Source organism: Echeneis naucrates, chromosome 5 (genome assembly GCF_900963305.1).
Source record: "Echeneis naucrates chromosome 5, fEcheNa1.1, whole genome shotgun sequence".
NCBI lineage: Eukaryota > Metazoa > Chordata > Actinopteri > Carangiformes > Echeneidae > Echeneis > Echeneis naucrates.
Genome location: NC_042515.1, coordinates 10,587,115 through 10,614,582, shown reverse-complemented (window position 1 = coordinate 10,614,582; position 27,468 = coordinate 10,587,115). Strand labels below are relative to the sequence as shown.

Below are 27,468 nucleotides of genomic sequence, written 5' to 3'. Positions count from 1 at the left end.
ATTTAAACAAACTGCTTAGTTGATTTAATTGACGTGACTTGTGAAATGTACGTTTGTCCTTTTGCAGGTGACCGTGCTGGAAGTTAAGGTTCAGGATATTGAAAACAGATGTATATTTGTGAATATTTAGATGCAGGACATAAGACTTCATGACTTAGTAGCCCTGCATTAAAAGCGTATATGTGAATCCATCTTGTAACCAAGAATGCTAATTGTCGCAGCTATGGTTGCAGATTTGAACAGTATATTCTACACAAAGAACTGCAGTTTTCACAGAGTTACATCAGCACAGTGCACTCTTTCCCACACAGCAACATATCTGCAACTCTGCCAAGAGGGCAACGGGATAGAGCAGCTGCTGGCCTCTGAGATCAGAGATTTAACTATGTTTATGTCGACGCAACAGGCCACCAGCATCATTAAATCTATTCTGACCATATAGAATATTTACAGTTATATAACTGGGGAGCATTTATACACATTAAATATTGCATGTTACATAAGACAATAGCAATCGTTACCAAGAAAGTCAAATACGTCAGTAGAAACAAGACTTTATTAAGAATTTCCTTTTACATTGCATTTTTCTTACAAAGATTATTGATACAAAACATGTATTGAGCTTAAAGCATCTGATGGTGCATTTGTAATTCAGTGCAAGTTTATTATGCTGTAAACTGCAGATCTGTTTTTTAATGTAAGATCCAGACAGTCAGAATCATAACAGGGCCATCGTTTTGTCTTTCAGCCTGACACCTTTCCAAATGGAACCTTTCTCAATTAACATGGATGATAAGGATTTTTTTATATTTTTTTTATGTACTAGCAATAATTTTACTGCTATATTTGTTTATTACAATTTATTTGTCATTGTCTGAGGATCATTGTGATCAAAGAAACAAACACAAAAAAGAGACAGATATTATTTCAGCACATTTTCATTAAAAACACATTTGTTAGGCATCAGTATACGAACGACAGAGGAAAGCCATCATTTAGCTCACTTCTCTGAGCCTGATGTGGTGTTTGTGGAACTTCAGGCACGACTGTAGCAGAATGTTTGACCTGCTCTTGCTGTTCTTATACGGACTCTCCTGTCCCCTTAATTAGGCGCTTGTGTCCTCTTTTTCCTGCTGGGCCTCGGGGTTTGGCAAAGGCCTGCTTGTGGGCGTGCTGCTTGGGATGGACCTCGTCATACAGAAACTGCTCTGTTAGTTCATCTCCATCATCAATCTCCAACTGTGCACAGATGCAAAATAAGAAATATAAACATGCCAATAAAAATGTAATGAAATACATTAGAAAGTGAACCTACATATCTATTAGTCACCTTAGACCGTCAAAGTTTGCAACGGTATAAGACCATTTACAACATTTTAGAATCAGTCCATGTCCCCATGAGAGACCTTCATGTTTTTCACATTATTCGGATTTTTCATATTTCATTTTAGTCATGAGTTCAAATGTGAAAATTAACCAACATGAATGTCTGAATTGGCATCATCACACTGCTAAGAAACAGTAATTAACCCAAAATTATCCTAAAGTTATTTTAAATATATGTAGTTGGAAAAACTGGAATCTACTTATTGAACTACCCTGTAGATGGGAAAAACACATCACAACCTCAGTGTCCTCAGTGGGAACTCTGACCCTACAAAATCACGCTGTCCAATTCTCACCCTCTCGTTCCATCCCTTACCTTTTTAGCAATTTCCAAATGGTAATCTCTTTCCACGTCCTCCAGTAGTCGACTCTTGCAGCTGGAATATAGCATTCGTTCCTTGATGCTACAACTGTATCCTGGCATGGAGTATATGAACACTGTAGGTAGAGTAGAAAGGGAAAAGGATTTCTGAAAATATGGAAAATTATTTCTTATTCATATATCTGATGGAGATCAGAGGTTCAAAACCCTTCAACAAAACATCTAAAGAGATCCAAATATTTTGGTTATTTAAAATCATCAAAAAAAAATAAAATAAAATAAAACAAAATCTGACTGTCTCTAAATTTAACTTCATTTCTTTGAGAAGTCCAGGATTCTCTCACCCCTACACAATTTCTTAAAATGAACCAGTGAAATAAAAAACATCAGTGTGTGGTTGAAATGCTCAAAACTCCATTTGATGATAATGCTATTTGACAAAACACTCGCAAGACACAATTCTGAACTGCATATTTTACGTGGTGTGTTACCAAAACACTTGTGAACTACAGATGCAGTTGAAAGGGGAGCTAATCAACCTCTCTGTCAATGTCTTTGAGTTACTGCAGTCCGGGCGCACAGATGTACACACCGACAGATTCCAGGTAGTCTCCTTCGTGGGAGTGTTTGTAAAGGAAGAAGTGGTATCTGGGAGTATCTTTGGGAACTCTGCGGGGTAATTCTCTGGTTTCTGTCGGCTTGGAGTGGACCAGCTCGATTATTTCCTTCTCTACATCCAACCTCTGAAACAAAGTAGAAGTCAACAGTGCTGAACACCAAATTGCTCTCGATGGAACAAACCTCTTTGTTTCTTTTTTTTTTTCAGTAACCTCACTAACTAATACCAAATCTTTCGGCTCACCAGTTGAATGTAGTTTATGTGTTTTTGAGCAAGTTGCTGGAGGGCTCTTTTAGCAGTCTCCTGCAGAGGGAAAGCGAGGCCCTGAAGGGTCTGGTGTTTACTATCCACACTGATCTCTGTCTTCACCTGCAGGGGGCAGCAAGCAAATACGCAGAATCTGACTGTGACTGACAAGAAAGTTTGAAAGGGGAAAATACATAAATGTTTCAATACTGGTGGGGTTCAGTTTACTTTAATCAATAGACCAAGGGCTGTTTTGTTTGTCTATTAACAATGAATCAAAATCCTATTAGATATACATCAGCTGTATCTAGTGTCCACATACCTGTTTGACTCGGCCCTGAAAAAGCAAGCACAATAAAAAGTTAGGAGGTATACTTACTGATACTTACACTTTCTTAAAAAAAAGAAAAAAAGAAAAAAGAAAAATGCAGTTATGTCAGCACAGCTGAAGGCCTGTTGACCTCTCACCTCTGTGATTTTGATCCTCTGGAGCTCCTGTTCAGCTAATGTCAGCGGGGCAGGACCTGAGCAGGACGACACATGACGCTGGTAGCCTTGCAAGCAGACGTCCTCCTAATATTGCAGACAAAAACAACGGGGCCATTCATATGTGTCACCAAAGCAAAAATAGCCAATCTGCCTGAGCGAATTATACTGAAATTCAATGGTTCGGACCTCAGCTGTGCCAAACATCTCATACTTCACATGACCACCACCAAACTCCTTCTTGACTGTGGCACGGGTGGCAGCATACAGCATCTTCTGTTTCACCTGAAACCATGAAAGGGAAAATGCATTTATCCGTACGTTTGTATGTATAAATCCAATGTGCACACACAGTCACAGCTGTAATAAAGCAGGTTTTGGTCAGCAGGGCTAATACAAATGAATTTTTTTTTTTAATTTCTCCACCCCTCAAGTCTTCTGGTTTTGGCTTATGGATTTTACTTTAAGTCAGCACAAAAAAAAAACAAACAAACAAAAAAAAAGAAAAATAATAAAAAACTATCAGTGATACACCCTTTTATCAATGTGGTCCACAACTGAGGAGCAGCCTAACCGATACATGCTCCAAAAAGTTTGAAATATGTTTGATTTTTTATTTATCCTCGTATAAATTTTTCTCCACACGTGTGTGCGTGCGAAAGGGCGGAAGCATTCGTAATTATTAGAATTGGAGGACACATGAATTACACAATTATATGACTTGTTTATATTTGGCACCGCATGTTAATTCAATTTGTATTTCCTTTGTTCTATTAGTTTGATTAAATGAGATTGTAATGACTGTTGGAATGGCAGTTTCCTGAGGCTGTTCGAATGCATACTGATGTTGTTAGTTTTAATTTTACCTGATAAAGCTTTGAGGACCAAGATGACATTAATAAAGGGAGTCTTTGGTTAGTCCAAAAAAATCATGGGACTAGGATTTACGAGTCAGGGTGCTGGCTCCTCTGCTGCTTCAATCTTGCCAATCTTACCCAGCTTTATAAAGAAGTAAATTGAATGTAGTGAATGTAAATTTGAGTTATCCACCCATCAACAGCATGGCATGTCTTACTGGAGACTGGTCAGGAGACCACGATATGAAGAGCCACTCGAAGCCCTGTGCATTCTGGGAGTCGAGGCGGTACAGGATGTAGCAGGGATCCTGGTCATCGAGGAGAGGAAGCAGAAAACGATCATAATCCTGGTCCCAGCTCTTTTCTGGCTCTCTGTAGGCTCCGAGCACCAGCTGCTCTGAAAATCAGATTACTACTTATCACATACCGTCACACCAAGATTTGGAGCGCACAATAAACTGACACTACAATCACAGGCATTAATCACTTACATATGGAATGGTTATTATTATTAGAGGGTTACTATTGCAAATTGATTGTAAGAAGCAGATGTATACTGTCACTACAACACTGCACGTTTTCTACAGACTGAAAATATGTGTACCGAGGGTTCAGCTCATTGTGACATGATATCATTTCATTAAAATATTCCTGTCAAATTATGTTGGTTTTAAAAAAACACCTGGACACTTTCACTGAATTTTTCTTTTTCCTCGTAAATGAACTGTAACAGTTTAAGATTTATCCATCAATAGCTTTACCATTTTGGGCAATCACAGCTGACGTTAGGTGGAATTTGGGTGAACAACACAATCACAGTTGATCCCAGATTAACATTCATTCACACTCACAATGAAGTCTACAGACAAGTTAGACAAGTTAGAGTTATTTTAAGGTCTTGATTTTAATACATCTATTCCTACAGCATGTATGTTGATATTATATCAAAAAAGAAAGATATACATATTGCTTTAGAATATTTCAAAACGGAATGACTCATTGTGATGACAAAATTATAGGAAATGTTTTGTTGTCACCAGCAGTGGCAAACATTCACTTGTTTGATTACATACTGCAAAATTACATGCATGGTAAAAACTGGAGAATCAAAACAGATAGTTTGGTCACAATGGATTCAAATGTGGGCCACAAACATTTTTGACATTTCAAGTTGGGCTTCAGTTGGAACATGTTAATAGCCTTTACTCTAAGGGCTTCACATCATGAAATATCATTTATGTTACATGTTAATGCTGATATAGAAGGACAAACGGTACTGTTGACCTCTGTCTTTAATATAGCTACCTGCAATGGTCTCAAAAATCCAACATCTCTTTTTTACTTCAGTTGTTTAGTGCTGCAGCTAACTATAAAATTGGCCTAAACATTTCCTGAAGCCTCGGGTGACTTCCTCAGATGTCTTACTTGGCTCACTTAAAACTCCCAAACCTAAAGAAAATATGTTCAGAAGGCTGTAAAACACAAAAAGTCTTAATTACCAGAATAATATCATCATAATCATCTACAACTGCTCATCTGGTTGCAGGTCACTGGGCAGCGGCTTCAGGAGAAAATCAGCATTAATTATTAGAATATCTGCAAATTGATTTTCTCTCATTGACTAATTCTTTCAGCTTTATGTTCAGCCATCATCACAGTGCTGTACAGTCAGACTCAGAGCCTACACTGAAGGTCTTGTTCTGAGCTGCAGGAAAGCAAAGACCCACCACTGAGTTAAAAATAATTCAAGGTTCATTTCTGACCTGACAAGACTTGGTTCAGCAATGACGTAATCAAAACCTCTGTAACTTAATCAAGACCACAAAACATGTGCATAAAAAACAAAATCTGATGACCTTGTGGGGTGCAGGGGGGATTTCCTGACTGTCTCTTGGGGCATGTTGCTATTCTGAGCAGCAACACATTCCTGTTTGGGCCACACATACTTTCCATCAGCCATTCTCTCCTCGTCCCTGTTTTTATGTGTCGGTGTCCGTATTAATCTGGAAGTAATTGTAGGTAGTGTGTCCTTGCTTTGTTTTGAACGCAGCTCTAAAGTCATTCAACATCAACTATGAGGAGATGGCTGAAAGCAAACCACTGGTCAGACTCAGACAGTGGTGACGAAATTGTCTGGAATGGTCTTGCTTCTCTTTTGACATTGGAACAAGCGTAACTGTTACTGGGTAAAATCCATGTCAGTCACATGTCGCTCCAAATAGCAAAGTGACACTTCAGGGAGATCAAAGTACTTTCATAAGGAAGTGAAACAGAGCTGACACCCTGCTGCCGTGGGATGATCTCACTCCCCCGTCTCTTCAGGCAACAAGACGCCAAAAACAAGAGCAATAAGACAGACAGACCTCATCCATTAAAGTGTGTATGTCATGAATCATATTACAGCGTGGCACTGGTCAGACGCCAAAATAAAACGTAAACACATTGTGAACAAATAAGCCCACATCCATAATCAGCGACCTGGAAACCCATTGCCTCACTGACCATTTTTTACATCAACGCCTCAGCTGACTCACTGAACGGCTGCTTTCACACAGCCAAACAACAGCTGCTGCCTTTGCTCTTCCTAGAGGTCAGTCAAATAGTCCATGCCAGTGTTTTACCAACCAGGTCTTTTGGCTCGGGGCCATTTAATGCTTAACTACGTCAATAATGCTGTATCTTTGCGATTCAATTGAAAACAGGCCCAGTTTGTGACTCGTTTTTTAGATTTTAAAGAACACACAAGGTGCTTGTACGTTCTAAACATTTCAGCATGTTTTCCCAAAAATTGTAAGGACTCATCAAACTCTTCTCTGGATGAGAAATGTCTCTCTTAACGGCATGACTCAAAAAACATTTGCAAATTGATATTTTCATCCTGAAAAAGATGGCATCTGGAAAAAACACACCGTTGTTCAGTTTGTCATGTCATGTTTTCTGTATTTATGTTACGTAGCTATTCCTATCACATATTTTTTACTTCATTACTTTTTGTGTGCAATACACAAAAGCTATCATATCATTTTAGGATACAGTTAAAATATTGTTATTGTTGTTCATTTGGCAGATTTTATAAAAAAACTAACACTAGAGAAAACTCTATCTTTGGTTTATATTTTCCTGCCCCCATTTATCAACTCAGAGCCCCTTCTGATGGTTCTGAGCTCCCGGTTGGGAACCACCAGGTTTCCAAGTTGTGACAAAGCAGCAGACCGACTGTTCTGGAGACTTGGACACAGTAGTTTATAATTTTTTTCCAACTAGAGTCACTTTCACTCAGTGGGGAAAAAAAAGAGGTCAACAACTTTCTAGATATTTGGTCCATCATTTCTATCTTTTTTACTTTGTTTGTGAGGTTCTTCTTTTTTGTTTGTGAACTGGGGTTTGGACTGTATTCTGATATTAGATGGTGTTATTGTCTGTTATTGTTAAATAATGGGACTACGGGAACCACTATTATAATAGAGGATGGATATTTGTATGAATATCTGGACAACAATTTAAGTCCATATGTAATTTTAAAGTAATCCATCGATTTACTTGGGGAAAAGTAGACCATTAAACGTAAAGCTCTTTAAAATCCATAAAACCAACAATAAACAAAATCAGTGTTCTGGCTGGTTTCAAGTTCACATCTAATCCCACTCAGTCTGCTCTTCTCATTCTTGTCTTTACCGCTGCGTCACTCACCGTCTTGGATTTGCACCTTGATGAGGCGCACTGCTCCACCTCTTGCTCTGGCCAGGAACTCTCTCAGCTCTGGTGTCACCACGAGCGCAAGAAACATGGTGGCTCAGCAGTCTCTTCCTCCTGCCAGGCGCTGTAGCAGGGACGTTGAGAGACAAAGAGGCTACAGATACGACTGGAGCTCCACCGTACCAGACCCAAATATTCAGTCCAGTCAAGAGGCCCTGGATTCCAACAGTAAAAAGATCCTGACGCTAAAATATTGTGAACTAAGTTCTGTTCTGATTGCTGGAGAAGGGACTTGCTGAGGGTCTCAACTCGGTGAGAGTGTGACAGTGTGAGAAGGGACATCGTCCCATGAACTAGGACAGGACAGTATCATGTGCACAGCAAGGGAACCTGATCACCTCTCTCCCAAATTTAGCTCAAACTGACTGAATGTCCAGTCCTGGGTGATGATCTGTGAAACCTGCAGTAGAGGAGTGTGACCCAGCAAACGTAACTAATTTCTGACCCAACTTTAGTCTGCTACATTGAACAAGAACTCTACATTTTGACAAATTTAAACAAATTTTCTTGTGATTTTGATTAAGTTTCGTAATGTTGAAGACACCAACACTTTGCTGTTGATTACTTATCAATGATTTAGTTCCATTTTTTGTTTGAAGTTCAATTAGATCTAAAAAGATTTCTATCTAGTATCAATTTGGCAATTTATTTTATTTTTTTTATTAACTTTGCAAGTCTACACCTAAATTTACCCAACACAGTATGGGTGTTGAGAGTAAAACCCAGAATAAACTCACAAAAAACCTGCTCAAATTAAAAGTCACACAAGTGCTGAGACTTACTGCTTCATGAAAGACACTAAATGCATGAATATAACAAATTTGTCACCAGCTGCCATTTCATTTCAAGTGTAGACACATACTAAACAACACAGTCATCGGAATTTACAAAGAAAAAATTTAATGTTAAATACAAATATAAAAAGGACAATAGAGAAAAGACCTCTTTCTGAAAAGTACTTATTTACAATCCGACTGTTTCAATTTGCCAAAAGTCCCCTTGTTCACATAGAGCTGGTTGTGCTGACCCCTGCTGGTCACTTCGAATTTGGCCTTCAACAAGAGTTGTGCTTTCACTTTACTGTGATCAGTAATCAGTCATCAATGGTTGGAAGCCAGAATGCCTGAAAGATCAAAATGCGTTTAAGGTTTAAGTCAGCCAAAAATAAAACTCCACAAAAAAAACTTCAACACAACCTATGGTTCCACCAGAGACTAACAACAATAAAACTTTGGGGGAACCTGGCTAACTTAATGTTCCCAAAACACTTAAAAAGCAATCTTTGTGAATCAACCCCTTTTGTCCATGCTGGTTCTCCCTACTCACCATGTTGGAGCAGGCACTTGCAAACGTCATGAACTTGGGGTTAAACTGCAGGCAGGTAATTGGTCCTGTATGCTTTCCATCTAATAGAGCCACCTTCATGCCGCTTTCTGCATTCCACACGTGTATCTTTCCATCCTCAGAGCCTGAGATATACGGACAATAAAAACATTTGATGAAAACAGGCCCAGCATTGTTATATGAATGCTAAGTCTGACATTTTTTTTTCCAAGTATGAATACCTTTAATTGTCCTTCTGTGGATAATTAATAGATAGATGTGACATAGCACTAAGCACATTATTTATTTCTCTGTGTATATTTATATTTGTCTTTCAAATTTAGAACCACCTTTTGAGTTCTAACTATTCCTGTTATGTCTAGCATGTTTCTAAACAAGGAGACATGAGAGAAATGGGAAGCTTAACTTACCAATCATCACAAACTGGGAGTCAGGAGTGAATGATGCTTCCAGTGTTACACCTTTACTGTTGTTGTAGCCCTGCGGGTGAATGGACAGCGGCATCGAACAATTATTTTGTGAAAAATAGTGATACACCAGTGAACATCTGTATATATACAGGATTTATATGAAAAGCTTATTTAGTGGAAACTCAGATTCTTTTCACTCTTACAAAATATGAGTGAGACCCAGAAACAGCTTCCCTTTTTGGATTTGTCAAATTGTTTTTGTCAAGATGTGTTTTTTGACTGCTTTTGATATGTGATATATGATACAAGTATGCCACTATGTTTTATCTTTCAGTAGCCTATCTTTGAATGTATTGCGCATAAAGACATGTTGCTTTTTACCCCAAAGGAATGTAGCACAGCACCCTTAAAAGCATCTAAGATGCGAAGAGCACCACCATTAGTAGAAAGAAGAATAAGCTTTCCGTCATTGCTGAACTTGAGTCCTGTCCACTCGCATGTCCGATCATACTGGAGCTTGAATGTTGCAAAGGGACCCTGTTGGCAAGAATGATGATGACTTTTACTTCCATTAAAGTGGAGCTGTTTTTGTTTTTTTAAATTCAGACACACAAGCTGTTCTTGCCTTGTCAAATGATCGCAGATCATAGAGTTTAACCATCTCTGAATTTATTCCTGCAGCAAAAATGAGACCCTCTGGATCAAAGGAGCACACTGGCTTTCCCTGAAGGTGCATCAGGCCCTGTAAGGTGACAGATGACAACATGTGGTCAGTATTAACCGTGTCCCTCTTTTCATAATTTCATATTACAGCAATGCCAGTGTTTATCACATTACAAGGGAAAATACTTACTTGGCAGTTAGGTGACCGGAGATCCCATAGTCTTATAGTTTTATCTAATGAGCCAGAAATAAATGTGTCGTCCACAGGAGACATCGAGAGAGATGTCACTCTGATCACAAAAGACAAGTATTAACATGAGATAAAACCTTCCAACTTTATACAGTACAGCAAACCCGAGTTAGATAATAAACAAAAGACAAGCCAGCATAAATCCAGTCCTTACCTTTTGTTATGCCCAGGGAAGTAGCGGATGTATTTGTTGTCATGAAGGGACAGATACCGAATAGTATCTTAAGGAAAAGAACAACACCATCAACAATACAGAAGAAACTGTGGTGTCATACAGTAGACATAGTGAGCGGAAAACAGAACCAAGCAGGCATTTTTAAGCATTTGTCTGATTACAGGCAGGTGTGATGAGTAGACTCAACCGTGGGCAAGGCAGTCACTTGTACAGTTAGCTCCTGTATGGGGCAGAATCACAGACCCTCAAACTGTACAAACAACTACCTCAGACCAAAGCGAGCAGAGAGGCCTCTGTAATCCAGCAGCTTCCTGCAGAGAAATTGCACCCTTTACACAGGACTAATCTCCACAGCGCTACCAGAAAAACAAATCTAAATGCTGATGCAATTGATGCATTCAAATGGCATTCTTGGAATTTTGATTAATCTATATAACAATACAATTTAAAAGTCTTAGCAATTCAACTGTCCAATATATACAAAACACAGTATACAAATTCCCTTTACCAAATAAAATGAACTAACAAGTATTAATTCATAAACATACCGTCAATTTTGTTGGAACTGTAGACCACAGTGTTTGCAGCATGTGTGTACCTGATCAGATCCACTCCATACTTTTTACTGTAGAGAGTCCTCTTGGGTCTGCAGTGCGAAAAAGAAAAAGGGTGAAGGGGCGTATTAATCAAACATAAAGATCTGTTTTGACTTCACCTTTAAATAAACACGCTCACACTTGAGAAGGTGGCTCATGTATACTTTACATCTTTGGTAGCCTTTCAGTTTCAGAGAAAACAATATAACTAATATCGATTTCCATTCGCAGTCATTCTGTAGGTTATTTCTGCATTAACCACTTTGACTAATGACAGTATACTTAAAAGATGCATCATAATTTCCAATGGCCGAGATGATGCATTCAAATTGCTTGTCTCATTTAATAAAGAGACAAACACCCAAAATATTCTGTACACAATCACATATGACTAGAAAAAAAAGGTAAAATGGCAAATGACTACATCGATTATTCACGGTGGCTCTTTTCAGCTCTATTTGTTTGCCTTTTAATTTAACAACAATCGCTGACAGATTTAAATTGTCTAGGTATTCACATGCTAATGTGAGCCTGCTTTTTGCTATTTCTAACAAACTCACTCATGCAAAGTAGCGACTAAGATCTGTAGACCTGTTCAATTACACAGCCGTTTCAACAGATCGAGATGTACTTCCGATAATATGATGAACACATATCATGTTACTTACTAGCACGTGAGCTTAGACACACACACAAACTGACAGGATCGAGTCTGTAGTTGTTTTCAAACTGCAGGAATACAGACATCTCACGTTTTACACGATCGCCGCTGGCCGCAGCAGGCCGCGCTAGCTAGCACATCGGACAGCTAACGACAAAAACAACACAGGTGAATTGACCAAACGGACTCTTACTTTCCCTCCTGGCAGTCGTACAGGACCAAAGAGTCGTCGTCACTGCTGGAAATGATGGTTTCTCCGTTTGAACTGAAGTCGAAGCAGTTAATTTTGTCAGAGTTTTCTCGGAAGACCTTAGCAACCCTGAAGCTCCGCAGCACATTGTCCGTCAGCTTCATGATGGCCTATCGGTCTCTGAGGGGGGAGCGGGCCCTCGTTTTACACTCTAAAAACGCCCAACAAACAACACTTGTTTGCGTTTCGTGTGATCTATGCACTGTGGAGACGCTTAGAGTTAATTTAGCAGTCGTACGATTCAAAAACAGCGACGAAAGCCCGCCTGAGGTACCTCTGATCCACGGGAGGGAAAAGCACCGCCTTCGACATATCGGTGACGCGCATTTTCATCATCACCTGACACGCGCACTGGTTCGAAACCAGGCGTTATGACGTGCAGTTATCGCGACAGTTGCGCGTGACCAAACGGCCGAGGCGATGATTAGCCAAACAACATTTAGCAGGTCGCGCTGTTGTCCTGCCTGCTCACACCTTCTAGGTTTTACCAAAATGGCCGCCAGAAGTGTGCAGAAGACAAGAACAACGGCAGTGGTGTCCTCGCTAGTGTCTCTGGTACGAGATATGTTTTTTTTTTTTAATTTAAATTTTCTGTGTTTTACTGTCAGGAGGAGGAGTCCTTTCAGAGGTTGTGTAAGATGTCGACGGTAACCATGGTGACGTAAAGTTCGGGTTGAAAGGTCAGATTCGTGTCATCTAAAAAATAAAAAATGAAAATGTCTTGACCGATTAACTCCCGTAAACACAAAAGTTAAAAAGAATGAAACGGTTAGATTATATTCATACATTTTCTTTTGATTGAACAATCAATGAGTTAGTCTCCATGATAATGTTATTGGTTTATTTATCCTTAAATGAGAAGTTACTTTAGATTTTGCTTTGAAGCAATCTCTTATGACAGAAAAATAAGAATAAAATTGTAATGTGTATATTACTTTCATTTATTTGCTATTGCTTAAATGTATACTACCTGACACGTCTACATGTTCTGACTTTCAGCTGTCATAAACATGGAAAATGCCTCATGACTCATTGACTATGTCTGGTTTACAAGCAGGATGAGTGTAGATGTAATCACAGTACTAAGACCTACAGTCAGCATTTACATGATTTCAGTTTAAACCAGCTTCAGCCTGGTTTACACTGAGTTTAGGTTTTGCAACCTGGTGTCTCAGCAAATGTGGGTCCAAAATCTGTTGGATACCGTGCACGTGAATTTCCACACCATGTTCAATCTTATACTAGCACTGAACTAGCTTCTGCTTCACTCAGCTGTCGTTTTATTATCACCTTGATTGTTGAAAAAATATTGTATAAAAGAAACAGTGCACAGCTTGATGGCCAGAGCTCTGACATGTCCTAATGTCTGTTCAAGTCAATGATTACACACAGGGTACACAACTCCTGTCGGATTTTTTGCTGGCGCACTGCTGAGCAGCAGCACACAAAAGACTTCAACTGAAATCAACAGGCTTTATATCCTATTACAATTTTCACAGGTAGGCAGCTGCATGAGTCTTCAAAAGCACAATTATGTGGGAAATGCGTTAACTGGCCTATGATTATATAAGCAAGATTTGGATTTAAAATAGGATTTTTTTTTTGTGGGCAGCATGTGAGCTATCAATCATTGTAATGACTAAAGAATTTATTCTGTTCATCATTATTTAAATATAGATCACTTTTGGCGGAAGAAAAAATGTTTTGGGGCTGCATTCCTCATATTGGCTGTTGCATGTTTCATTTTATTCAATGATTGCTTTCATTTTAAACTTCAGACTGCTGTTTGTGCAGTTTGCTAGTCGGTGATGTTGGACCAGTATATTACCTTCATACAAATTAATTTCTTTACAGTAATCACCACACCATCATCAGATGACAAATACCATAACATATTGAATTTTAGTCCATGCTGTCAGTTAGTAGAACAATAATATAAGGATTCTTCAGAGGTTAGAGTGAATGATAATGAATAATTGAATAAGCTGTAAAGGTGGCCCTTTGCCAATAAAATAACTGAGTAACTGCAGAATATTTTACCTTCCCTCTCATCATTTCAAGCTAAATTCTTAATGTGTGGTCTATTTCAAATTATATGTATTCATTCATGCTACCTGTCCTTATACCCCCTGATTTTTTTATTTAATTTTATTTTTTTGTTCCTTAGGAAATTTCAGCTCAGTCCCAGTGAACTGTCCATGGCACGTGTTCTCTCCTTGTTCCGGCTTCAGCCTTTTCTGGCCCTTGTGGGTAGCAAAAATCCAAGGTTGTGCAAAATGTCAATGGACTCACGGGCACGTGAAGTGTTTGCAGCTGCAGTGGAGGCTGTTCAGCCAGACACTGTGGTCCGGCAGAGTATAGAGTGCAAAGAAGACTCAGTCATTATCAATGGTCAAAGATTTGCACTCAAACACAACCTGCACTTGGTAGGCTTTGGAAAAGCTGTGCTGGGAATGGCTGCTGAGGCAGAGAGAATAATCGGGGACCACTTAGTGAAAGGAGTCATAAGTGTCCCACACGGAATTCAGCAGACATTGCAGCAGCATGGGAAAGAGTAAGGGAAAAACTTCAGCGGTAAACAATTAGTTCACAGTATTAGACAGAAGTGTAATAAAATTTGTCACTCCCATCACAGCAATCTTTTGTTAAAAGAAAACAGTTGCATCAAAGTTATGGAGGGAGCCAAACACAACTTGCCTGATTCTGATGCCCAGAAAGCAGCTGAAGTAATCAAACAGCTAGCAAGTGAACTGACAGAGGAAGACTTGCTACTTGTTCTAATTTCAGGTAAATATATCTTATATTTAATAATATATATTCTTTACAAAAAATTTACCTTAAAATGTTCATACAACAAACGGTGGTTCCCCCTCTTTCTAGGTGGAGGCTCTGCACTGTTACCTGCACCAATCCCACCAATCTCTTTGCAAGAGAAACTGGATGTCACCCGCAGACTTGCTGGTGCAGGTGCCACTATTCAAGAGCTGAATACTGTACGTCGTGCCCTTTCTTTCTTAAAGGGTGGAGGTCTTGCACACTACGCTCACCCTGCACAGGTAAGATACAAACATTTTGGATTTTTTAAACAGTTTATCATTAAGGAATCATTCCAGTATTGTGCTTTGAATATCACTCTTGTGAACACTTCACAGGTGATTGCACTGATTCTGTCCGATGTGATTGGAGATCCTTTGGACCTGATAGCCAGCGGCCCCACAGTCCGGAGTGACATGTGGCCCGAGGAAGTTCTGTCGGTCCTTGAACGGTACAAGCTTTTGAACTCTTTACCGGCTTCGGTAAAGGAAGTCCTTGGGAGACCAGGTCCCCGGTGGAGAGAGAATAAGGATGAAACAGATAAGGCAGAAAATGTTCTTAATGCTGTTATTGGCTCCAACAGTCTTGCCCTCAACTGTGCAGGTCGCCGTGCCCGAGAGCTAGGTTTCCGTCCTGTTATTCTGTCACCAGGAGTGTGTGGCGATGTAAGGTCAGTCTCCAGACTTTATGGTCTCCTGGCCCATTTTGGGTGCTCGAGAGAGGAACCCCCTCCTGAGATTGCTGCTGAGGTGCTGAGGCTGGGGCCAGAAGTAGGTGTGGAGAGCTGGGACCTGTGCCGTACTATGCAGGTCTTGGGTGAAGGGCGCACAGAAGGATGGGGTGCCACGTGTCTGTTAGCTGGAGGTGAGCCGACTGTGGAGTTGACAGGAAATGGCCGAGGTGGTCGAAACCAGGAGCTGGCCTTGCGGGTGGGACTAGAGATGAGAGGCCTGCAGCTTCCGCCGAAAGGCCCTGTGTTTCTGAGTGGTGGAACTGATGGTCAGGATGGACCCACTGAGGCAGCAGGAGCTATTACTGATGGAGGTTTGTATGAAGAAGCTCTAGCACAGAAGCTGGACATCAACAACTTCCTTACCAACAATGATTCTTACACATTTTTCTCACATCTTTCTGCTGGGCAACATTTACTTGTACCTGGCCTAACTTCCACTAATGTGATGGATGTGCATGTGCTTCTAATTCCACCAATTCCCATCAACATAAGATGATCTGCTTCAGCATTTAAAAAAGATGTTTCTCTAATTTGGCATTGTTATACAAGGTTATCTTTATATAGGCCAGTGTTGGAAACTCTGTAGACCTACAAGAGCAGGATTGGTATTGATATATCAATTCCACCAGTGACAAAGAGTAACGTTGGGGTGCAATTTAAAATAATTCCCTAATTTTCTAAAATTAGCAATGTTTTTCAACTGGGAAAAAAAATTATATTGATTTACTGCAAACTTTTTAATCACAATAAATTATGTTTTACAACACAGCTCTATAAATGAGAGGCATCAACATAAGTATCTTTAAGTACATTATACAAATGTAAAATGAATTATGCTGTTTGCACGACTTGCACAATCAGCTTTGGTGCTGGTCACTTCAGATGCATCAATGCACCTAAATGATTATGACAAAGACTATGTACATCAATAAATAATTCTGTTAACATACAACGCAGTACACTTCATTGTTCCACCAGTATTTTCTACTCAAACACTTTTGAATCACATGGGGGCTGCATTAGCAGCATTTTTCATATCCTTCTGGTGTGTGAATCTGGATTTGGCCATACAAGGACATTATTTTGTTGAGCCAGCCAACGTACTTCATGTCAGGGTTGATGGACTTTTTTTAAGAGTTGTGAGAGTGTACAGCCTTGAGTATAGTTTTGTAAAGCATTCAGGTAAAAAAATAATAAAATGATGTCATGATTATTATAAGTAATTTTGTAATTTGAATTCAAATTTTCATGTCTGGAAAGATTTGTTTGCTTCTTACATGGTTTGTTGTAATATGAAAAACTGTGGTTGTTAGAATTTACCTAAATGTACTTCTCTTAAAGTAGATCACTGATTTTTTTTTTTTTTTTTAATGAAGTAGCAGTGATGAAAAGATACTGTCCACCATAACAAATCTTTCTAATCATTACTAGATACCTACACAGCACTCAGGTACTTGGGTTCTTCAATTCTTTTCACCAAAACAGTGTATGTAAAGAACACGCAATTCACACACAAACCCCGCAACAATTTTCACATTTGAGTAAAGCCTTTAGAAACAAAGGGGGAAAAAAAGCCAATTGTGTATTGGGTTTTGATGAAACACTGTTGCTTTGCCAGCAAAGTTCCCCCAGGTAGTGGCAGTGGGAAGAAGGTACATCCATCTTCAATGCACTTAGGATTTTTTTTTTTTTTTTTTTTGTAAGAAACCATCGTCTCTGGCAGATGTGAAGTGTCCAGGTCTCACATGGAGTGAGTCCAAGTTCATTGTCCTGTTAGTCTCTGTGTGTTTTCAGGGGATCTCCTTTGCTTTCCCTGCCACAACAACACAATGTTATTTCCAACAGGACAGAAGCCGTAAAAATAAACAAAAACAAAAAAACAAAACAAAACAGTAATGTGATATAAACGAGCAAAAGCATCACCAACATCAGTGATAAAATTATAAAACGCGTTGCAGCAGGCTGGGCGTCATAATTACATAGTCTCCATTCAACCTTTCGACAGAAAGCAGCAAGACAAGAGACCAGACCAGACTGCAGTACGGAGAGTGTGAGACATGAAGTTTGAACACCTACCATCCGCTCAGGTGAGGCGCTGCGTCAGGTGTCCCCCCGTTCTGTCCCGCTCCTGGACAGCAAGCACACATGAAGCTAACGTGGCTAACACGAGTGCAGCAGTGGATAAAAACGGGGAATACTCACCCTGTCGGTAGTACATGTCGTTCACCGTATTTCCGTAGACTTTCCACGCAAAGTGGATTGCGATGAGACTAAAAATTAGCCAGCTAAGTAAGATCTTGAATATGGAGACTCTCATATCGTTGGCGAGCCAATCGTCCACAAACTCGGAGAGAAACGACAAGCAGCCGTCGGCGATGCGGGAGAAGAACTCAAAGTCCCACGGTTCCTCCATGGCGTCCGGTTATTCAGCTAAAGTTAAGCCAGGGGACCGAACCTTGTGTCCCGTGAACAACTGGAAAGATAAATACCGATAAATACGGCTATGAGGCACAAACTATCCTGACGGCCATCACGACCGTTACGGTGTTTAACAGCGGAAACGCTGGATGAATCGGACATGACGTAAAAAATAAATATGGTCCAAAAACAAATATAACGTTCCTTCTGGCTTCATTTCTGTTTATTATTGCAGAAAAAAAAATAGTTGGAAGCACCCCTGTAAACCATTATTTAAATGTGCCAAAGAAAAAATATTTCATTACGAACTAGAGAAGGGAAGTTCGGCTCTTTTTACTGACTCAAGTCTTTTAATGTCGTTCAGTAAAATGGAAGAATGAATGAAAAAGACTTTCAAACACGAAAGTGAAACGGGGTTTACTTCGCCTGACATATAATACACACGTTTGAGCCTGCACAGTGGCCATGAGACAAGTGAATGAGAAAGCCAGACCCAATCAACCGTTCCTTATCTGACCCAGTGTCGCGCACGCGCGGACCAGGGAAGAAATAACTCCTGAGTCGTACGATTAGTTCAAACCGAACGAGTCGTTCACAAACGACACACCATTACTAACCCTCCACACCCACCGTAACTTGTAGCGCCAAGTGCTTCAGGTAAACGCAAACTGTAAAGGAAATAAAACCATACGTCCCTGTGTTTAACCTGACCATGCATATATGAGCTGTAAGGCTGGGGTAACAAGTTATATTCGTCTGAGACTTTGGTTCCCCCCAAGTTCCTGTTCCCCTTCACGCTGATTTACTGCTGAGTCGTGCGTAGTTGCTATGTTACCGTGCGTACTTAAAGAAGAAACACAAATAGAAACACAGCTGGGTGTACGGAAAGCGCAATGGAACAATCCAATGTGTAGGTTACTGGTATGTTATTTATTATATAAAAAAATAAATTGAGAATGCATTTGTTCGGCCATTCCTTGTCAATCTTTGTGTAAATGGATGCCAGCTAGCATAGCTGTGCGAGAGTAGCCTACGTTAAGTAAACCTCACTGCCCCGGATCACTGACACTATAGTTAGTCGCTTCGAAATGGACTGTTAGCTAACTGGTTAGCATGCTCGACTGACGGATTGATGACATTATTTTTGACGTATAACGCTACTATAGCTTACCGTTCATTTGGAAACGGGCGCCTGCGAATGACATATTTCTGCTCCTCGGAAACACCCACCGGATAGTGTCCGTATGTTTCATAATTCACGAACTCGTTGAACAAGTTTACCATTTTAAGAACATACATTTTAATGATACATCCCGAATGTATCAACTTTGCGCCCTTTGGGAAACTGGGTTGGGAATTAGTTTATACCCTGGGTTAGTTCCAAGTAAGGGCATGATTTATACGAAAGTCAATGATCCATTTACTGAACACTTAAAATATGTTTTCCCTGAAAGCCTACACATTATCTGTTATGTTTTGCACGACATGCCCATAAAATAGGCTATAGGTCTACATAATTATCATTGATCGATCAACCAGTTAAACTGTAGCATATACACAAGAAAAATTCAGCAACAAAGCATGGTATTTATTTATCATGAAAATGATAAACAAGTCAACAGGCGTGGACTCGGAGCCAAGAAGAAGAGGTCACGTGGGATGCTGGAGCCAATCGCAGCCCACTCTGGGTGGCACGTCATCACGGTTAGGTCAGGTGACGTAAATGTGAAATGGTGAAGTAGCGCAAATGTATGCTGCAACTGAGATGAACTATTTTAGTGAAAGATTATGTAATATTTCAGTATATTAACTTGTTTTCTTCTTAATTGTAACTACCCCCCCCCCCCAACAACAAATGGTTTGGCCACCGATCATTCGCTAAGCTCCGCTCCCATTGGTTACTGTTGCTATGCTAGCCTGTTGTCTGAAGTTCGGTAGGAAAATGTCCAGTCAGCATCACTCCAGTGATCAGAAAGGAAAAGAAAGAAGGATAAGAAAATAAAGGGTCGAGAAATTTTCTATACTAATAATCGTAATAATCGTAAAATATCTCAGTGGGTGACTTGTTGCTTTACTGGTCTAGTCTGTGGACGCGTCCTGTCTCTGGTCCTGTCTCGGTCCGTTCCTGGAGGGGTGCCGTCACCCGTCTGGTCTGGTTCGGCCTAGGTCCTGGGGGGGCGCCGTATCTGCATTAGCCCAGTCCAATACTCGTAACCAATTAACTCCGTAGACACGTTCAGGTGCCCACACCGGAAATGGACCTCTACATACATATTACATACATTTACATTCAACATTACAAGTAAGTCATACAATCACCATTTCATTACATCATGTATACAGATTAACATTGTCATCCTTAACCCCGGGGTTACATTACATTATACATTTATTATACATACACATCACCTATCCTAGCCAGGAATCGAACCCCTACCACCTAGGTGCGGGGCGGCAGCATTACCGCTGCGCCACAGCGCTGCTCGAACTGCTGCCTACATTTCCGCTACTTCACCATTTCACATTTACGTCACCTGACCTAACCGTAATGACGTGCCACCCAGAGTGGGCTGCGATTGGCTCCAGCATCCCACGTGACCTCTTCTTCTTGGCTCCGAGTCCACGCCTGTTGACTTGTTTATCATTTTCATGATAAATAAATACCATGCTTTGTTGCTGAATTTTTCTTGTGTATATGCTACAGTTTAACTGGTTGATCGATCAATGATAATTATGTAGACCTATAGCCTATTTTATGGGCATGTCGTGCAAAACATAACAGATAATGTGTAGGCTTTCAGGGAAAACATATTTTAAGTGTTCAGTAAATGGATCATTGACTTTCGTATAAATCATGCCCTTACTTGGAACTAACCCAGGGTATAAACTAATTCCCAACCCAGTTTCCCAAAGGGCGCAAAGTTGATACATTCGGGAGGCCAGGATGAGCGTCTGACATGTGAGTGTATGTTCTTAAAATGGTAAACTTGTGTTCAACGAGTTCGTGAATTATGAAACATACGGACACTATCCGGTTGGTGTTTCCGAGGAGCAGAAATATGTGCATTTATACGAGTTAAAAGATGTTTTCACTTCGGACAGACATTTAATTTACCCGAACATACAGCAGAACTGCCTCAAATGACAGCCCTAATCCTATAATCCTATACTGGATCTAAGATAAAGAATACAAATGTAAGCCACTGTTAGGTGTAATTAGCTTAACCAGCTAATTAAAAATTACAGTCAGAGAAAATACTTCGAGGGGGCGGGACTAGCCGAAGCTAAGCAGCAACCTGATTGGCCGGTTCGACTTGTCGCGGAGAGATTCCGGATGTCGGCTGAGCTAAGAGGAAAATTCGTTTTGTGCTGCTGATTCCTGACAGCCTGGCCGCCGCCGGGCTCCTGATGAAAGTCAGTATAGCAAATTAGACATTTAACCCACGGTTTCGACACAGCAGAAATCGTAAGACTTGTTCAGCATCTTTGTCTGTCCGATTTGAGTTGACCACGATGGCTTGCACTGCTTACAGTTAAGCCAAGGCCATGAAATTGATCTGTATGCGTTGCTTGCTAGCAGCGTTAGCCGCGTTACTATAGCCTACATTTACCGAGCTGCATCGGAAATCACAGCCAAACATCTGTGATACGACAAAAATAAGAGCAGGTGAAGCTAACATTGGTTTTATGAGTAACTTAAGATGATTGTGTTGGAGCTGTTACTCTTGTCTCTCCACCCAACCAGCTGCCGTGTATCTGCTCTGTAGCATTAGCCTAGCTGCTGGAAGTTTTTATCAGTCGTAAGCTCCAAGAACTGCTTGGCATCTTGTCGTAGTAATTATTTTCTGACCCGCTTCCCACTGTCATCATGTGATCCTATCAGTCGGCCCTTTATGAGTGCTCCTTTTCATAAGAGTCTTGAGATGCATGCTCTCCTAAGGCTAAGCTTCGACCCAGTGTGGAGTGCTAACATGTTTTTTTATTGAATCTCCAGTAACTGGGATGGTAACATGGAGAGAGACAATCATCAAGAAGGAGAAGCACAGGGAGTGAAGATTTGTGATCCACCCTCGGAGAGCAATCCACCTGGTGAATAAGTTATATGAACTTTTGTCAGAGCTATTCTAATATTCACATTCATTTTCATTTTGTTTTCATTTTGTTTACCAGAGACCTTGGCAACTTCCCTGTCACTCTTGGGCAACCATATGTTTCCTGAACCAGTGGTGAGAAAAGATAGTACCACTGTTGTGAAAGAGGAGCCTGTAGATTTGCACCTGTCAGCTGTACCAGCACAGGAGCAGAATCTAGATGCAGAGCCCATTTCTACCCAGATAAAAATGCTAGAGACTGATACGGCAGAAAACCAGGAGCAGGAGTGTCCGAACAATGAATCCACAGACACAGTTGACAGAGGAACTGAGGATGCTGCAGGAGACAATGACCAGAGTGACTCTGGAGAGTTTGTTGTCACAATGCTGGCCAAGGCCAAGCTGGAAGAACAAGGTATAGGGGTGAAGGGAAGGTCATCTCCCTTGTTGGAGGCAGGCACCCAGGAATCTCCTGCATTTGTGTCCCATCGGGATGAGGATGTGACAGCGGAAAGTTGGCGGCAGCACAGGAAGCATGTTTTTGTGCTAAGTGAAGCTGGTAAACCCATCTATTCCCGATATGGCAGTGAAGAGGCTCTTTCATCCACAATGGGAGTCATGATGGCATTGGTGTCCTTTGTCCAAAGTAGTGATAATATCATCCGCTCAGTCTACTCAGGTGAGAGCGTGCACGCATGCACACGCAACCACACAGAACTTTTGTAACATCTATCTCCAATATGAAATTTCCAACATATATGTCACAGGTGATCAGATGTTTTTTTATATTCAGTTATGTTAGAGTAAGTGCAGAAATTTAAGCAGTGCACAAAGAAATGCATTTACAGTGTTGTTTTACATTGCACATTGACCTTATTTTTTTATGTTTTTTTTTTTGTTGTTTGTTTTTGCGTCCACCAGAGGAGCACACCGTGGTGTTCTTACAGAAAGGGCCTCTCGTGCTCGTGTGCGTCTCCAGCAGCCAGCAGTCTGAGCAACAGCTGCGTGGAGAGCTCCTCTATGTGTACTATCAGATCATCAGCATGCTTACACAGGCCAGCATCTCTCGCATCTTTGAACACAAGAAAAACTATGACCTGAGGAGACTTCTGGCAGGCTCAGAGAAGATCCTAGATGGCCTCCTCAATCTGGTAGATTCAGACCCCAGCTTCCTACTTGTCGCAATACACTGTTTGCCCCTGGCATCTTCCCTCAGGGACTCTCTCAGCCAGATCCTGCAGAAAGCTATTACACCCAATCTGGTTTTCTCCATCCTCATCGCCAAGAACCAGCTGCTCACCATCGTCCAAGAAAAGACTGTCATTGAGGACACCAGGCTGGAACCAGCTGATGTACATCTCTTGCTCAACCTCATTGGAGCCTCCTCTGCCTTTCAGGCTGGGGAGATCTGGACTCCTATCTGCCTCCCTCTCTTCAATCCAGACTGTTACTTTTATGCATACATTTCTTACCTGGACCCTCCAGAATGCACTGTTTGTTTGCTGCTGCTCTCGACAGACAAGGAAGCTTTCTACGCTGTAGCTGAGTGCAAGAGGAAGATAGAGGAGGCCATGGTGGCTCAGAACTCCCTGAGCCTCATTGCCAAAGCCCAGTCATACAGCGTGAGTCAAGTGGGAGTCTCAGACCTCAGACACTTCATGTACAAGCCGTTTGACGTTCCAGACAACTACCGTCAGCTCTCTCAGTTCACCAGGTGAGTGTTTATGTATCTGTCAGTGACCATGCAACTGCTGTCCCTCTGTTAAGTATTTCAAAATGCACACAATGCTAGACAGTGATGTTTATATAGGTATATCATCGTCTTAGAAATATTTCACTTGAAAGGTTGTACACCCTGTTTATATGTATCAGAGAAAGAATGGAAAACCCATTAAAAAAAACAAAAACAAATAACCCAAAACATGCTCCTTAGAGGGTGTCCTGTATATTCAGTATCTGTCTCTTTCTGAAATCAGGCTGCCAGTTACAAGTGCAAAAAAGTGGAATAAAACTGAAATTGTTCTCCACAAATTCTGCTATGTCACTTATCTCTTTATGAGCTGAATTGAAAGTATTGGATGTCCTATTATCTGAGTCAACAGCCAGGCTAAACCTTGGAAATGAAAATGAAATTATGCAAATAGTGGCAGCACTGCACCACAAACTGTCATACCAAGTTTGTTTACTGAGCAGTCTTCAGAACAATGTGGCAAAAAGTTACAAAGAGCAAAAAGTCTCCCTTTAACTAATGTCAATGATTTAAAAATTAGTCACTATAGTACCTGCCGTGTCATTGTTTCATTGTATCACTGTAATTTTCTTTAACAGATAACTTCATATGAGTTTACTGTGTGTAACCTTTATGCTCTGTTGCTGCATGTAGCCCAGAGATGGAGGCACCGTACAGCAGTGAAGAGGAGAAAATGAGACTGCTAGACCTTTATCGTTATATGCACAGTCGCATCCACAGCACCTCACGACCCCTCAAGCTCATTTACCACGTCGCTGAGAGAGAAACTCTGCTAGCCTGGGTATGTAGCTGTGTTTTTATATATATATGTGCTTAAAAATTTGCAGGATGTACTCAATGGGTCATTATGAAGGTAATGGAACGAATTGGTGTAGAGCCACTGTAAATGCACTGTATGCATACATGCAGCAGGTTGGTAATTTGATTCCTCCCCAACACTCATCTTATTAGACTAAGAAAAGGACTGAATGCATTTGCACTGAATTTGCTGGAGGAATGAAGAACAGGGAAGGGAAATACCTCATCAATTTTGGGGCAGATATGAATAATTTGCTCTGAATTTGAGTTTTGTCTTTTGTATGTTGATGGACATACAAAAATCTATATATTTATACACAAGCACATGAACTTTAACTAATCATTTCACTCATTATCAGTTAATCTGCTCCTCCTTTTACAATTTCCCATAGCTCCATAGTTTAAACTATAGGTCGTTCAGCCAACAACCTATAGATTGTCCAGTTGTAACAACATCGATGTTTGTCATCTTTTCTGACCACATTTTCATGCCTCCGCACGGTTCTCTATTCGTCCTTTTATTGTGATCTCAGTAACATCTTGATAGCAAGTCTTCAAATTTGGCTCAAATATTCATTCAAGGACTCAATAATGAGCTGCTAATTTTTAGGAGTCAAAGGTCAAGGTCACTGGACAGGTTGTTGGCCATTACTCTCTTATTCATTTACTAATTATGACACAAGCTCCAATGCTAATTTAAATGTTTAGAAGATAAAATTAAGTGATGACATTTTCCAAATAAATAAAATAAAAACAGGCTTTCTGAGTAGTCAAAGTTCACCATGACATCATATGTCCTGCAAAAACATTTCTGTCATCCTGTTATTGCTGCTATTTCTTGCAACTTGGCTGCTAGGTTGATGCAGACGAGAGAGGTTGTTCAGCTAAAAAATCTTTCCTCTATTAAATTCCCCCAAACATTCTGATGGCTAATCATTTATATGATTTACTGTGGCAGCTCTACACAGCATGAATCTGTTTGGATTTTACAAATAGTCAAATATTCAGTTCCACTTTTCCAGACTTGAAGCATCTACTTTGTGTTTATTTGAATTAAATTCAGGCTATAGAGTGAATTATATTGAACATGAAAACTAACACGTGTACTCTCCCTACTTTCATCTCTCGTCTTTGCTATTATGGCAAAATTTCCAAAATCTTTGATGTGGATTCTTCATCCCCCACATCCACCCTTTTGATTTGAAACCCAGATGTACATACATATGCAGGAAATCAGCATTTTCCAGAAGAATCTATCTGGAGAAATCGAGTTTCTCCTTTTGCCTGCTCTGCTAATGGAAACTGGGTTTCTCGTTTACTACAGTGTTTAAGAAAACAGTTTACTCGAAAGCAAACTGTAGCCCAGTAACTAACCCAGTTAATAACCTTCATATACACAATTGTAAAACACAACACAGTTGCAGCCTCTTTTGCGATCAGCTTTGATGTTCTCACCTAAATTGCAGATTTTCTTCTCCCCTGTAGGTCACAAGTAAATTTGAGCTGTACACCTGCTTCAGTCCTCTGGTGACCAAAGCCTGTGCTATTACAGCTATCACTAAGCTTCTGAGGTGGATTAAAAAGGAAGAGGACCGTCTCTTCATCAGATACCCCCCGAAGTATTCAACCACCCCAAACCCCAGCAAAAGCTCTCGAGGTGGCAAATCTGACCAGCCAGACTCCACAGATAACGGCTTCTTATCTCTTCTATAGGACTCAAAATCTCTGGGTGGCTTCTCTGCCTCATTCGTAGTTTGTACACTGGTCCCAAGATATTTTTGAATCCTGTTTTGACACCTGCTGGACTTGTGAGAGATGACTACTGGAATCCAACACTACATTTTACACTATTTAAGAAGGAGCGGTCTCTTTGAAGTTAGTATTTTTTCCTTACCTTAACAAGAAAGCATGTCGTTGCATCATTGCTTTCGAGCAGAAACCGTCAGGGCAAAACAGCATTAGTGTGTTTTAAATTGAACTGCGGTAGAATGTAATTGCAATGATATTTAAATGTTTTATATTATTTTATTGCTGCAATAAGAAAGATTTTTTTCTTTCTTTTGTAAGTTAAAATGAGGTGAAAAATGAAACTACCTTTCTCAGACTTAATATCGGTCAATTTATTATTTTTTTTTTCTTCTTTTTATGTGTGTGTCATGATAACGCAAAAACACCCATCTGTACAAAACTGGATATGCAAGAATGAGAGTATTTTGTGTTTTTGATCACAACAGCAACTACCAGAAAAGGGATGAGCCACCATGTGAAAGAACAGAGCAAGAACAGACAAATCTGTGTCGGTGGTACATCCCTGTCACTTAAAATCAAGCAGTGGATTTATATTCCATTCATGTTTCCACTCCAATTAAAACCATCAGGTTTCATTCATGTTACATTTTAGGCCGAAAACTGAGAGGAAATCTCAACCTGTTAGACATCATCACTTTACATAATTATAATAATTTTTCAGTGTTCGTGTTTTCATTGGGGGAAGTCAAATATGTATTTCTTTGAATCATCTGTTAAGCTAAGAAGATGCCTCAGTGCTCATACAACGTTTATCTAATACAAAGATTATCTGACACCTGAATTAGCGAGTCAGTTTTTTTTTTTTTTTTTTTTTTTTTTTTTTTTTTTTTTTTTTGGGGGGGGGGGGATAATAGTTTTGTTAAAGATATTCCATAGACAGTAGTCTCATCCCCCGTGTCCTCTGAGGAAATTCCTGTCAGTAATTCAAGTCTTAAGAGTAAGTCTTTAGTATTATAAAATATATCCCAGGTTGCACAAAGGTACACTTGTCCTCATGAAGTAGAGTTGTAGAGAACATGCTTCATTTTTTATCT

The 27,468-nt window shown here is 40.2% G+C and overlaps 5 protein-coding genes across 13 annotated transcripts; 2 read left to right on the top strand and 3 right to left on the bottom strand.

The window, feature by feature from the left end:
• Positions 1 to 56: 56 nt before the first annotated feature.
• twf2 (twinfilin actin binding protein 2) lies at positions 57 to 7,943 on the bottom strand. Of its 3 annotated transcripts, XM_029501336.1 has the most exons (9): positions 7,607 to 7,943; positions 4,135 to 4,313; positions 3,249 to 3,344; positions 3,042 to 3,146; positions 2,896 to 2,910; positions 2,571 to 2,696; positions 2,301 to 2,451; positions 1,703 to 1,824; positions 57 to 1,239 (listed from the first exon to the last, which is right to left on the bottom strand). In XM_029501336.1, exons 1-9 carry the CDS (start codon positions 7,701 to 7,703, stop codon positions 1,081 to 1,083), a joined length of 1,050 nt encoding a protein of 349 aa, XP_029357196.1. In that variant the 5' UTR covers positions 7,704 to 7,943; the 3' UTR covers positions 57 to 1,080. The 3 variants fall into 3 exon arrangements, with proteins under 3 accessions (XP_029357196.1, XP_029357197.1, XP_029357198.1); XM_029501337.1 differs by lacking the exon at positions 2,896 to 2,910 and having other exon boundaries at positions 2,571 to 2,703; positions 3,028 to 3,146; XM_029501338.1 differs by lacking the exon at positions 2,896 to 2,910.
• A 606-nt stretch (positions 7,944 to 8,549) lies between these two features.
• On the bottom strand, positions 8,550 to 12,377 carry wdr82 (WD repeat domain 82). The gene is made up of 9 exons (XM_029501339.1): positions 11,965 to 12,377; positions 11,063 to 11,160; positions 10,494 to 10,560; positions 10,280 to 10,379; positions 10,052 to 10,168; positions 9,808 to 9,963; positions 9,427 to 9,496; positions 8,999 to 9,141; positions 8,550 to 8,795 (listed from the first exon to the last, which is right to left on the bottom strand). Exons 1-9 carry the CDS (start codon positions 12,123 to 12,125, stop codon positions 8,766 to 8,768), a joined length of 942 nt encoding a protein of 313 aa, XP_029357199.1. The 5' UTR covers positions 12,126 to 12,377; the 3' UTR covers positions 8,550 to 8,765.
• On the top strand, positions 11,877 to 16,897 carry glyctk (glycerate kinase). 4 transcript variants are annotated; one of them, XM_029501333.1, is made up of 6 exons: positions 12,376 to 12,576; positions 13,397 to 13,520; positions 14,189 to 14,575; positions 14,657 to 14,808; positions 14,902 to 15,077; positions 15,174 to 16,897. In XM_029501333.1, the coding sequence occupies exons 3-6, from the start codon at positions 14,220 to 14,222 to the stop codon at positions 16,062 to 16,064; spliced, it is 1,575 nt and encodes a 524-aa protein (XP_029357193.1). In that variant the 5' UTR covers positions 12,376 to 12,576; positions 13,397 to 13,520; positions 14,189 to 14,219; the 3' UTR covers positions 16,065 to 16,897. The 4 variants fall into 4 exon arrangements, with proteins under 4 accessions (XP_029357195.1, XP_029357193.1, XP_029357192.1 ...); XM_029501335.1 differs by lacking the exons at positions 12,376 to 12,576; positions 13,397 to 13,520 and adding an exon at positions 11,877 to 11,939; XM_029501332.1 differs by lacking the exon at positions 13,397 to 13,520.
• Position 16,898: 1 nt separating this feature from the next.
• On the bottom strand, positions 16,899 to 18,111 carry tcta (T cell leukemia translocation altered). The gene is made up of 3 exons (XM_029501341.1): positions 17,771 to 18,111; positions 17,645 to 17,696; positions 16,899 to 17,381 (listed from the first exon to the last, which is right to left on the bottom strand). The coding sequence occupies exons 1-3, from the start codon at positions 17,979 to 17,981 to the stop codon at positions 17,342 to 17,344; spliced, it is 303 nt and encodes a 100-aa protein (XP_029357201.1). The 5' UTR covers positions 17,982 to 18,111; the 3' UTR covers positions 16,899 to 17,341.
• A 3,210-nt stretch (positions 18,112 to 21,321) lies between these two features.
• mon1bb (MON1 secretory trafficking family member Bb) lies at positions 21,322 to 27,217 on the top strand. 4 transcript variants are annotated; one of them, XM_029502156.1, is made up of 6 exons: positions 21,322 to 21,400; positions 21,981 to 22,075; positions 22,157 to 22,756; positions 22,999 to 23,791; positions 24,461 to 24,608; positions 26,111 to 27,217. In XM_029502156.1, the coding sequence occupies exons 2-6, from the start codon at positions 21,997 to 21,999 to the stop codon at positions 26,336 to 26,338; spliced, it is 1,848 nt and encodes a 615-aa protein (XP_029358016.1). In that variant the 5' UTR covers positions 21,322 to 21,400; positions 21,981 to 21,996; the 3' UTR covers positions 26,339 to 27,217. The 4 variants fall into 4 exon arrangements, with proteins under 4 accessions (XP_029358016.1, XP_029358015.1, XP_029358018.1 ...); XM_029502155.1 differs by having other exon boundaries at positions 21,339 to 21,452; XM_029502158.1 differs by having other exon boundaries at positions 21,352 to 21,653.
• The last annotated feature ends 251 nt before the right edge of the window (positions 27,218 to 27,468 follow it).